The sequence below is a fragment of the Saccopteryx bilineata genome, chromosome 4 (genome assembly GCF_036850765.1).
Source record: "Saccopteryx bilineata isolate mSacBil1 chromosome 4, mSacBil1_pri_phased_curated, whole genome shotgun sequence".
Lineage (NCBI taxonomy): Eukaryota > Metazoa > Chordata > Mammalia > Chiroptera > Emballonuridae > Saccopteryx > Saccopteryx bilineata.
Window position 1 is genome coordinate 32,889,082 of NC_089493.1, and position 12,642 is coordinate 32,901,723.

Genomic DNA, 12,642 nt, shown 5'->3' on the forward strand with positions numbered 1-12,642 from the left:
CGCTCCTTGTAATAGAGTTCTCAAGGACAGGGTTCATATCCTATTGTTTCTGAGCTTCAGCTTAGCACTTGTTATGTGTTCAATAAATATTGAATTGTAAAAGGACTTAGTCATTCAACTATTCCTTTTTTAAAAAATTTTTGTTTTTATTTATTGATTGATTTTACAGAAAGAGGAATGGGAGAGATATGAAGAGAGAGAGACATATCAATGTGTTGTTTCACTTATTATGCATTCAGTGGTTGCTTCTTGTATGTGCCCTGACCAGGGATCAAACTGCAACATTGGCATACTAGGATGACACTCTAACCAACTGAACTACCCAGCCAAGACCCATTTAACCACTCTTGACCAATCTGTACCTACCTTGTGCACAGTACTCTGTTGGGCACCAATAGGAGACACGAGATAGGATAAGACTTGATTCTAGATTACAGGACATTTAAAAATCTCTGTACAGAGATCAAGTGCAAAGTGACCATACAGAGGACAGCTTAGGGTCACTAAATTGAACAAGAGAAGTCCCAATGCCAAAGGCTGGGAAGATTTTGGTGCCTGGCTTTGAAAGGGCTGAAGCCCCCAGGCCTTGCACTGAACCTTTCTTGAAGCTTTAATGGGAAGCCTTATGGCTGTAGGAGGGGGCAGGCTGGGTGTTGTGCTGGAAACGACTAAATTATCCTATGGGTCAACAATTGATTTATTTGCTAATTGACTGGCCCAGCTTTGGGCTTTAAATCTAAAGAAATCATTTCATCCTTTATTAAATACTGCAAGAATCTCACTCTTTGTTATGCAGGGCTATACACAATATACTAGTGAAACTTGAATTTACACCACAATAGTTGTGCCACTAATGACCTTCCAAATGCCACTAATACCATACATGTTCCGCTTCACAGTTGGATCCCAACCTGTCAGTGAATTCTGAGCCTGTTGACCTCCCTCTGACACAAGAGCAGACCCCCACGCCCATGCCCACCCCCAGCTTCCCCCATTTCTCCATGATTTCATTTCTGAATCAGTTACTCTTTGGAGACCCCAATTCTTATACACCTCCTCTTTTTATTTGGTGAACAATACTTTATTCGGAAATGTTCCCCGCTGTAATTACAAATCCTGTTAGTCATCCTCCTCCTCTCCCCAGGAGGATTGTGGGCTTTAATTAATTAATGTGGTTAAACCGCTTTGAGGTGCTGGGTTGAAAGGTGCTATCTAAGCGCAAATTATTATCAAGGCTGTTGACATCCCACGGCCAAGGCTCCAGTCCCGCGCCTAGAGACCTGAACAAAGACTTCATCTTCACCTTCCCTGCTAGGTCTGAGATGGCTGGCTCAATGGTACGAGGGCAAATCTGTTACCACCTCAACAGCAATCAACTAATTAATCCCCATTAGGTTGGCTTCCGTTTCCTTCTTCCAAGTAGCGCGGTCCTGTTTCATTTCAGAAATCACGCTCTCATCAGCTCTAGACAAAGGTCATAGTGTACCTATGGCCTCTGTTGGCCTAAAGGGGGGGGGGGGAGGGAGAGAAAGAAAGTGTGAAAACAAAACAAAAACAAAAAAATACATCATGAAAAGCATTAGCTCCCTAGCAGTGGAAAAGAAGCTTTCCCTCCAGCAGTGCTCCACTGACACACACACCTGTCTGTTACACAGCTGACACAGCGGAGGTTGGGTTAGGGCCCCGCAGCCCAGGCGTGGCTGCCGATAGCTTCAGACAGAGGGGCGTCTTTGTGGGCTGGGTGGGAAGAGGTCATCCGGAGAAACCAGAGCCCCTCTTCAGCTTCCTCCTCTAACCCCAGGTTTCCCCTGAGAAAGCCAGCTGCCATCTGTAGCCAGGAAGTCCTCACAAAGGCAAGGGACCATGATTTAGATGTTTTGTCCTACCTCTAGCCTAGCCCAGCCCTTAACAAATGCCCGGTACTTCCACTAGGATGGTAGCCATTGAAAGCAGCCCTGTGGGGGAGACTCGGCCTCTCGAAGGGACGCTGCTGACCAAAGTGCTCCTTACAAGGTTGTGCCTCAGAGCCTTTGTTAGCGTGGACGTGGGTGAGCCTCAGGGGGTCATGTCTTCATCTGCCTCCATTTATTCTCCCTATTGAAGGGCTCCTTCAGGACATCGGTCAGTCTCTGTGGGAAATGATTTGGAGAGCAACAAAAGAACTTGGGCCCTTTGGGGGGCCTTCAGAATTCAGTAAACATCTGGACACGGAAGGCCAGGTTCTCAAGCAGTCTAGCTGGGGAGATGTCAAAAGAGAGAAAGAGCTGTGTGTGCAATGTAAGCTCTTAGTTCTGTGGTGACATTTGTTGCAAAAAAAAACAGACGCCCCAGTAGGTAGATAGGAGGATTTTTCAAAAGCTCCTCTATTTGTCAGTTTCTGAGAGTGCGGTGCACTGTCTGCCAGTTCTCATGGCCCGTTTGAGAGAATAAAAGCTTCGCACGGCTGGGGAGGAGTGTGCGATGGGTGTTCGGATTCCGGGTGTACTGTGAATGACCCGAGGTTGCATGAGCCTATCCTGGTGGTGATGTTAAGCATTTCTGTTATCCTTCAGGTCTGTAAAGCACTTTCTAGTCAAGGTGACTTGGATTCTCATCATGAGCACATTTTAATTGACCAAAAACAAATGAAGTACTGAGACTACGTGATTTATATTTCATGGTGCAATTCAGGGCCTGAACTCTTGACTCTCAATGTTCCCTTCATTGTCAAATCAATCCATTTAGAACACATCAGTCAGCATGATTCATTAGCCACATGGCACTAATCGGCATTCCCCAGCGTCCCCAAATCTGTCCTCACACGGCCAAAGAAACTGGCCTCTGTCAAGAGGCAATGGAATGCCATTTGCATCAGCATTCAGGAGCTGACATCCAGGTGAAATCCCACGTAGTCTTGGGAGCCTTCCTCAGTCATCCATCCTAGCTGGAATGAGTCTATCTCCTCTACCCTTCCATATTCCATGTTGAACCTCAGTAAGATGTGTCACAGTTTGGCTTTGATTAAACTTATTTTGTTTTGAAATAAGTAGATTCAGAGCTACTACAAGGAAGGAACCATTTTTCCCCCCAGCATATATCCCCTGAGCACCATGGTGTGTAAACAATTGCTGCTCAACAAATACCTGCTGAACTGAGCTCACTGAAATAAAACTTAAGTCATATTCCAGAAGGAACACCACGTCCTTCTGGAAGAGGTTTTCTTTTTTCTTTTTTGGTATTTTTCTGAAGTGAGAAGCTGGAAGCAGAGAGACAGACTCTAGCATGCGCCCGCCTGGGATGCACCCGGCATGCCCACCAGGGGGCAATGCTCTGCCCATTGGGGGCATTGCTCTGTTGCAACTGGAGCCATTCTAGCAACTGAGGTGGAGGCCATGGAGCCATCCTCAGTGCCCAGGGCCAACTTTGCTCCAATGGAGCCTTGGCTGTGGGAGGGGAAGAGAGAGACAGAGAGGAAGGAGAGGGGGAGGGGTGAAGAAGCTGATGGGTGCTTCTCCTGTGTGCCCTGGCCAGGAATCCAACCCAGGACTTCAACACACCAGGCTGATGCTCTACCACTGAGCCAACCAGCCAGGGCTAGAAGAGGTTTTCAAAGAAAATCAACAACCTGGATTGATTTAACATCTTTTGGTGTTCCTACCTGGGCATTTTCACAAATGCAAATTGTTAACTCTGCAAAGATGGCCAAATGGCTTCCAAGTTCTAAAAGAGGAGTGTGGATTCAGACTAACTGTAGTCCAGACCCTGGAATAGAGTTTTTCTCTATAACCCTATTCCAACAAACATCTTGTTCCATGTTTTAAAAAACTGTGGAGATAGAAAAAAAAAAACATTTTGGGGGAAAAAGGTGTTTAGTCTATGACTTTGGGCCCAAATTCATACCCTACCTTGTGCTATAAGCACTACTAGTAGCTGTCATCCAAATATCATTTTTGCATCATGCATAATAGCAAGACACATATTAAAGTTTCTGCTTGAGATACACTCTATTTGGGGGGGGCAGGATTTTTGGGTGCTGGTTTGGGGCATCATCACTGACTGTGATATCCTACTTCTCTGTTCTAGCCTCTACTAAAGAGGGTCGTGACAGCATTTTTAACACAAAATATTTATGTTGCATTTCAACAGTATGAAATGAGCCCAGACCTAGGGTCTGTACTATTACACCATGGGATCTAATCTCTACAACTGGCCTCCTCTAAAAGGGCTGTTTCACTGAATATGCAGCTCTCTCTCTCCTGGTAGTAGAATTCCCCAAATTCATCTGTACTCCTGGCCATCCAGATTAATAATCACATACTCTCTGACCAGCCATTCTATTTTCTGATATTTACCCAGAGGAAGCCTCACATCTGTATACCAAGAAACATGTGCAACAGAATTCATTAAATTAATAAACAATTGAAATTTCCATCAATAAAAGAATGAATTGTAACATGTGGTATATTCAAACAATGACTATGAATGTCTCAATTAAAGTGAAAGAACATGGTCTCGTGCACCAATGTGGATATACTGCAAAAACATAATATTAAGTGACAAAAGCAAGTTATGGAATGATGTATGCAATAAATCATTTATGCCGATTAGGAAAGCACTCAAAACAAATCTCTCTTGGAGGATAATAGCCAGAGTAAGAAAAGTGAACAAAGCTGAGGGCCAGGGTGGGAGGATGTCATGGAGGGAGGGAATGTGAAATGAATGTTAAAAGAGAAGAAGAGAACTGGGCAGACGGGAGTCCTTCCTTCCTCATTTTCTCCGGGAAGCTCCTCACCCAGAAGCAGGTGGCAACTGCACAGGACAGTGCTGGGGCCTGGATGAGCTTTCCGAGGCTGCACTGGCAGCTAGCAGCCACAGGGACAGTGTTACAGGCCTGTTCTGCCCTCTTTTCTGTGACCTCTGGGAAAGAAGTTCACTCTCTCTGCTCCATTGAATCCCAGGGCTCTCTGCCCAGGCTCCCACAAGAATGCCAGGCTGTGCCAGGTGGTGTGTGGGTGATATTTACCAAGCAGACACCTCCATACCTGGATGGAAATAGACTGAGAATTTTCTGGGTCACTTTGAGTCCACCAGGCAGAAAACATTTAGATGGGTTACTGATTCAGGCTGAAATCCGATGAACTCAGATGGTGGTATTTGGGGGGGAAAAGACTTCTTCAATAAATCATCCAGTTGGCTCAGTGACTAAGAAAATGGAGTGGAAGAATCTAACCCAACTTTGTGACAAGGGAACAAATAGAGGAGATTAATGTCTCTCCCAATATGCTTAAAAGGCGATCAAACGACCGCTCAATTTTACAAGAAAGATGAGGCACATAGCTTTCCAGCTGTTAAAAAAAAAAAATCATTGTTTTACTGCTTTGTTTTCGGGTTTCTTTTAAGCCCCTACACTAGGTCGTTAGAAAAACAGGAAACAGGCTCTGCTTCTAGCACCTTCTCTGGATCCATCTCCGGGGCCCGGGGCTCTCCTTAGGTTCCCCGTCTCCTTCCCAAGGTTGATGCGGCTTATTCGGACCTGCACTAGTGGAGGCCAGCACCAGAACTGGAATTCCACCTGTTGTACCTGATTCTGATCAAACAAACAAACAAACAATTCTGTCCTACTGAGAAGCTAAGCCATTATCTTCTATCCTGTTCAAAAGAGTCTGCCTTTTGTTTTTCCAACCTCCCAGGATCCCTGAGGGAAAGGAGAGTGCAGCAGAGCAGGGTGAAGGAGGGAGAGCCCCTCAGTCACCTTCCTCACTCTCCCTGGCCGGCCCCTCCTTCGGGACCCGCAGGCCTCTTGCTCTGAGCCCGTGAAAGCCTGGGTGGCTCAGGAGAGCCAGGCCCAAGTTTCCTGACGCTCCCCACAGCATCAGCCACACAGCCTGGCTGCTTGTAATCACAGAATCTTTATTCCCAGCCTTCACACAGGTCCAGGGCTCCCAACCGTGTTCTGGGTGGCACAACATTTGGGGCTTCCTGGGGAAACAGAGGACGAGGCCAGAGCAGAGGAGAGCCACGGTGGAGACCGCAGAGTCTCCCTCTCCTCCGCAGCCGCGCGGTTCTGCGGGCCCTTGGAGGCCAGTTCCCAAAGCCGATCCTTGCTCTGCCCTCTCCACTCAGTCCCACACCTGAGCCTAACTCTGGGCTAGCCAAACCTCTGAGCTTTTCCACTCGGCGGTGCGGGGCCGCTCATGGCAAACAGAAGAGAAAATGGATAAACAGCACCTTCGCCCTCTTCACCTTTCCCACTTAAGTTGCACAGAAAAGCTGACCTTGCCCCCTGCTGGGGCCGGGCCCCTCTCAGAGTCAAGCCAGGAGAAGCTGGTGGCTGTGAGCTCCGTCTCCTTTGGGGCCTAAGTATTTCCAGGGTCCTGGGCCCAACCGGGAGAGGCCAGCATCCCTGACAAGCCGGACAGACAAAGACAACGCAAACAGCGGCATTACCATGGTAATGGCCCGAGCCCGGGGCCTCCTGAAGATGCTGGGAGGGGGGCGGTTTCTTTCTTTTACTTTTCCTTTTTTTTCTGCAGAAGGAGAATAGTTCCGCTCTCTATTTTACTACAACAATAGCAGGGACCAGCTCCTTCAAGTGTTTCAAAAGCAGCCTGAGAAACGTCTGAGCAAGCCCCTCAGCCTCTGTTGCATTGTCCCTCCCCTCCCAGGGAACAAAGGCGCGGGAAGGGCATCAGCCCCCAGTTGCTGGCTGTTCCCAGCATCCTAATCCTTGAGAACCGGTGAGGGGTGCGGCCAGCCTGCGGAGCCGGAGCCGGAGCCGTGCACCAAGGTCTGGCCCCGCTGTAGATGCCTCCCCTCTGCGTGTGCACTGCGGCGCTCTGCAGGTATTACACATCCTCCTAACTGGCCAGCGGGAATCTGGGGGCTTGCTAAGGGTGTAAAAGGCACCAAGGGACCATTCCCACATTCATTAAAAGCTCCCCAGCCCCCCAAAAGTAGCCTGTTTGGGTACTCTTTCCCATGGCTCCAGGCTGGCTCCATCACAGACTGAGGATGGGGGCACTTCCTCTTTCAGTTGGTGCCACAGGAGCTGCCCTCACAGGAGCGTCCCCTCATGGTCCCTGTGTCTCTCACGCATGAAGGGGCTGCTGTGCCCCCTCCAGCTCTGGGTCCCAACCTCCATGCCCACTCGGGGCTGTCCTGCCAGGGCAACCCCTCACACAAGGAACGCTTGCTGGCTGCGACTGCTGGTACCTTTCCGAGGTTACCACCCAGGGATGAAAGGTTTCTTTGCTTTAAACCTGGGGAAATGTGCACGTGGTTTTTGTTGTTGTTGTTGTTGTTTTTTCTTTTAGCTCAGTCGTCTAGTAAGAAGGGGGTAAAAATAAGCTTTTATGTTCCAGTGAGTGGAGATCTCAAGGCTATATAGCTCTGTTGGGCTAGGTGAACCGGTAATATACCATCTCCTAGGAAACCAGATGCTGCTGAAGTTGGGAAGGCCTTTGGAGGTCACCCAGGCCAGAGATTACCATCCAAGTAAGAAAAACATCTGTACTGCCACCTCCAATCCCGAATTCATAACGTGCGTGCGTGCGCACACACACACACACACAAACGCGTGCGCGCGCGCACAAAATCACACAACAAAAATTTCATGAAACAATACAATAGGCTGATTGTAACTCATCTCTTTCACTTGATCACCCATTAATGGGTTGTGACAATTCGCAAAGCACTAATCGAAGTCATTATCATTTTCAAGCTGACAAAATGAATGTGCCAGAGTTTCTCAGGATCACACCAGAGCTGGAGTGGAAACCCAAGGGGGTGGGTTCTCTCCAATGAAGGAGAGGGCGTCTTTTTTCCTAAGGATCACAGCTGCTTTTGGTTTTCCCAAAGGCTCAGGAGCACACAGCTGGAGGGGAGGGCCTGCCCAGAGGTTTGTATCCATCCGCAGCGCTGAGGGAGCAAAGAGTTTGTCTGGGAAAACCGGAGACAGAGGCGCAGCTTGAGGGCAGGGGAAGGAAAAAACAGCTTTCAAAGCCACCAGGTGAGGCGCTGCAGCCTCTCAGATATTTCCATTTATTTCTTGGGGTTCTTGTATCATCAGACACTTTCCCGACATTTTTCCCTTTCCTGGACACACAGCTTCAGGTCAGCGTCCTTTAGTAACCCACGTTCTCCCCTGTTTTCCAACTTTTTCTAATAGTCTTTCTTTGTAGTTTTTAAACGCCTCCAAATGGATTGTAATTCCAGTCTCTATCTCTTAACCACTTCTTCCTTCCTGTCAAAACCATGATCTTAGCAATGATCATGAGAGAGAGAGGAAACCCTGTGAATCGTGTTTCCACAGATACGATCCTAAAAGTTGTCCAAATTAGACCCAGCTTAGAAATGTTATTTACCAAAATGCCTAGTGATCAACTCTTGGTACAAGCCCCCCCCCCCCGCCCCCTGCGAAATCATCTTGTAATCTTCCATAGAATTTCTTGAAAACTTGCTATTTAGTAGACTTCTAGTCTTTTAAGCAAGGCTTTCAAGATGAAGAGCCAAAGCCACACTGTGCACTGGGTAAATAAAACTCGAGCCTTCTGATTGCTTATTAGTTATACACCCTTAGAGAGTATGTAACAAAGGGGCCTGCTGTTTGCTTTGCTTAATCTGGTCTTAAAATCTCCGCTCCTTTGTCAGAAAACAATATTTGCAATTGTAAAAAAAATATTTACCAAGGAACTTGGATAGCATAAGTCAAAGGCTAAGAGCCAAAGGTCAGTAGTTCTTACCCCAATTTCCCTGGACCCGAGTCCCTGCTGTGGAGCTCAGCTGCCCCAAACAAATACCCGGCTTTCCGGGCCCATGACGAAGCAGACATTTCAGAAGGGGCAGGAAAGGGAAGGCTGCAGCCTGCGACTTCGTCTGAAGCACGAACTTTCCAGCCTGCCCCACAACATTCCCACTAGATCTTTGCAGTACAATGTGTCTCCCTGAGGGGGGGGGGATTTTAACAACTCACCCTGTTTCACAAACCTGGGAAAAATATTCAACTCACAAAATCCTAAAGGGCAGATGTCCTCCCATGGACAGCAGGACAATATGGTCCTCTGTGCCTCAGGCTACATGTTCACCTATGCAACTCTGTGCATAGGGCCTTCTGCCTGGCCGTGGGGGGCAGATGTGTATCCTAAGCATTTCTGTGGGGAAACTTCTTAACTCACCAAGCAGTCTGGGGCATCTGGCCCTGTGGGCTTCATTATGTTCAGGACAGACCTGCAACTGGAGGCCGTGCCCACCAACCAGGGGATGCAGCATTTGGGAGTGAACCGCTGTTCTGCATCAGTGAGCTCCAGGCTGCTTTACCACGAGCCAGGACCTGGCTCCTTCTGAGCCTCAGGCCCATGTCACAAGGTGTAGTAGGTCAGCAAGGCCCCCAGTCAGGACTTGAGCATGGTGAAAGAAAATGGAGTAACCGGAAGGAGGACAGAGAAGTAATGTTCATGGAGCCAGACCGAGTATCCCATGGGCTGCTGGCCACCTTAGCCTGCTGAGCAGGAGGGCTCTGAGGCAGTGCTGAGTCCTCCACTCAGTGCCAGAGACTCGCTGCCTGGGGGTGCAGGGCCAGGTCTTTGCCTGCTTGGTTTGATCCTCATTCTTTGATTGTCTCACTGTTAGAAAATTCTGTAGTTCTTTCTAAGCCCCACCGCCAACTTCTGTCAACTTCTTGCCACAATTGCCAATCTCTGCCATCTCATCAGCATAGATACCACTGGCAATCCCTCTCGGCCTTTGATTCTGTCCCAAAGTAGTAGTTTTGATCAGGAGCGTAGCAATGATTACCAACAGCAGCGAGCAGCACTGGGCATGATCAGCTTAAAGAAACAGCTTAATTTAAGGATCTTACCTTGAAGAACCAGGCCTTCCTTCTCGATGGTATAGGCAAATGAGGTGAAGGGAGCCAGAGGGGACTTGGCGATGAGAATCTGCACATAAAGCACATTTCCCCAGGGTCAGTGGAGGGAGGTACAGAGCCAAGCCCCTCTCAGTCCCCTTCCCACTTCAAGACAGATTGATACCATATGACTACAAGCCACGAGGTTTATTTTTTAAGAAAAATTGTAGAACCAAATGAGTGTTATTCTGTCAATCAGTTGATTACCTTGGAAGGCTATACATTTATTCCAGCTATCCTGCCCCCAATTGCCATATTCTTGAACCAATTTTCTAGAAAGAAATTTCATTATTTTACGTCACATGCTTAAACAATGACTTCTGCCAATGATAAACTGGGCCTAATTTTATTCATGAACTTAGCTATTTTACTAAAGCAAATTTCAAAGCTCCCTTAAGAGATAAAGATTTACCATCATTGCGAATATTCAAAATACTGATGTGCCCCGGGTAACACCATGGTAGTTCGCTTTGTATTCATATCCCTTAACATGTGACTAGTTAAGGTGTAGAATATTTCTCACGGCCTTGACTGTGGGTTTGACCACATGACTCCCGTTCTCAACTTAGGCCTCAAGAAGCCTAATGTATCTCCACGTATTGTCTTATGCTTCTGCTACTGTCAGAAAGCAAGCAAACAAACAAATCCAAGCTAGCCAGCTTTCTCAGGAGGAGGACAAGAGATACCTGGAGCAGCGTTGGCCAGCCAGGCCCATCTCAAATAGCAACCCCCAGGAGACCCACAAACACAGTCAGATACATGCTCATTACTGTGTGCCTCTGAGAGCTGGTGTTGTCATGAGGCACTAACTGCTGCGTGACTTAACTGATGGACCGGCCAACATAAAATACCAAATATATTTTGAGCAATGGCATTCTCCTAAGAAGAAACTTATGTTAAAGGGAATGGTCATTTGGTCAGTATCATATATTTATATGGTTCTACAGAACTTCAAAGGACTAGTGGATTATTTTATTATAATATTTATCCTAAAGCAGCGGTTCTCAACCTGTGGGTTCTCAACCTGTGGGTCCTTGCCATCAAGGAGGCAAGGAAGAAGGAAGAAATAATTTCAAATAACCAAAAGGCTTACATGTAATATCTCAATCTATCTCAGTTCAGCAAACACGCCCTGACTGTCAGCTATGAGGAATGGGGGGACACTGTGCTGAGGGATCGCAGGTTTAGTCATGGAGTCTGGGGCTGGGTGTCTATAGCAAGGCTTGCAATTGCCTCCTAATAGCCATCCCCCTTTCTTCCTTTTAGTAAATAAATTATCAAGTTTTAACACTCCTCTGCCCCTTTTGCAAGTAGGGATGCCATATGAGCAAGCTTTGACTAACAGAATGTGAGTATAAGTGGCAGGTAGAACTTCTGGATTACGTTTTCATAAGAAAAGGGTGTGCTCTTCATTTTCCCTTTCCCCCTCCCCAAGGGCAGGAACCAGACTCAGCCACACAGATGTGGACATTCTGGGGGACAGCACAGCAATACAGGAGAAGGAAGCTGGGTGACCTCACAAAGTATCAATGCCTCCCATGTGGGGTCACCTGTCTACCCCAGGACAGAGCCACTTGTCTGAACCACTGTATTCTGGATGTGTGTGACTGTGGTGTAGCCTGAATTCTAACCAATACTGTGGCTATGGACCGCCAAACTTTTTTGAGTCTCAGTTTCCTCATATGTAAAACGAGGATAATACCACCCACCTAAATGAGATTATTGTGAGGATTAAATTTAGTACATAAAATGCCTGTTACTGTGTCCAACTAACAAGAGTATTTCCAACAAACTCATCATATCTACTTCCCAAGTACTCCTTAATTTCACTCATCAAAAACCAATTTTGTTTGCTTTTATCAAAAGGATTCAACTCAAGTCGAATCCCAATCATTTTCACAATTGCTCAAAAGTTATCTTCATAGATAGACTTGCTCATCATTCTCAGGATCAAGGACCACAGAATGGGCATTTACATGTTCATGTAAAAAATATCTCACCTTTAAATTAAATTTCTGACAGAGACAGTTGGGGGAGGGTTCAATGTGAGGTTTATGGATGCCCCTTACTGGGGGCAGGAACGGTGTGATAAAAGAGAGGACAGCCCTTCTCACACTTGAATGTTGTATGAATCACTGGTGGATCTTGTTGACATGCAGATCCTGATTCAGTAGGTTTTGATTAGGTCTGAAGGTCTGCATTTCCAACAAGTTCCCGAGAGATGCTGATGCTGTGGTCCATGGACCACATTCTGAGTAGCTGGGTTCCAGGAAATTAGCCTGAATAAAGACCCTAAGATTGAGAAGCAAGAGATGGGAGTCATGAAGCTGGTCAGGAGGCCATAGTGATAATTCAGGGATGAGATGACAAGGACCTAAACCACAGCTATGTTAGAAAGAATGAGAAAAAGAGAATGGATAAAAGAAATAAAAATCCTTTAGATCAAAGAGCAATAGAAATAAATGAAACATATCCAAGACTTTATCGTCTGCATGAAGCAATTAAACATGAAACCAAATGAGTATAAATAAATAATAATAAAATATCGTACTATATTTTTGAAAATTGTATCACCATCTTAATTTTATAAACTGAAAAATTAAAACTCAGGAGAAAAAAAGGATGTGATATTCCAATGCAACTCAACAAGTGGCATCTGAGCCTAAGCCTTCTAGCTAAGGGGTGCTGCCGCCAACATCTGCCTGCTTACTCTCCCGGAGAGCACGTGTCCACTTTGTGAGCAAGCATAGAGCTCCAGC

At 46.7% G+C, this 12,642-nt stretch overlaps 1 protein-coding gene across 4 annotated transcripts in view; it reads right to left on the reverse strand.

The window, feature by feature from the left end:
• Positions 1-130: 130 nt before the first annotated feature.
• Positions 131-12,642, reverse strand: part of RAD51B (RAD51 paralog B) — a 586,701-nt gene continuing 574,189 nt past the window's right edge. For all 4 annotated transcript variants that reach the window (XM_066276398.1, XM_066276397.1, XM_066276395.1 and 1 more), the window contains 2 exons: positions 9,836-9,914; positions 131-1,503 (listed from right to left, as the gene is read on the reverse strand). In XM_066276398.1, coding sequence (XP_066132495.1) covers positions 1,487-1,503; positions 9,836-9,914 — 96 coding nt within the window. In that variant the 3' untranslated portion in view covers positions 131-1,486. The remainder of the gene's footprint in view (positions 1,504-9,835; positions 9,915-12,642) is intronic.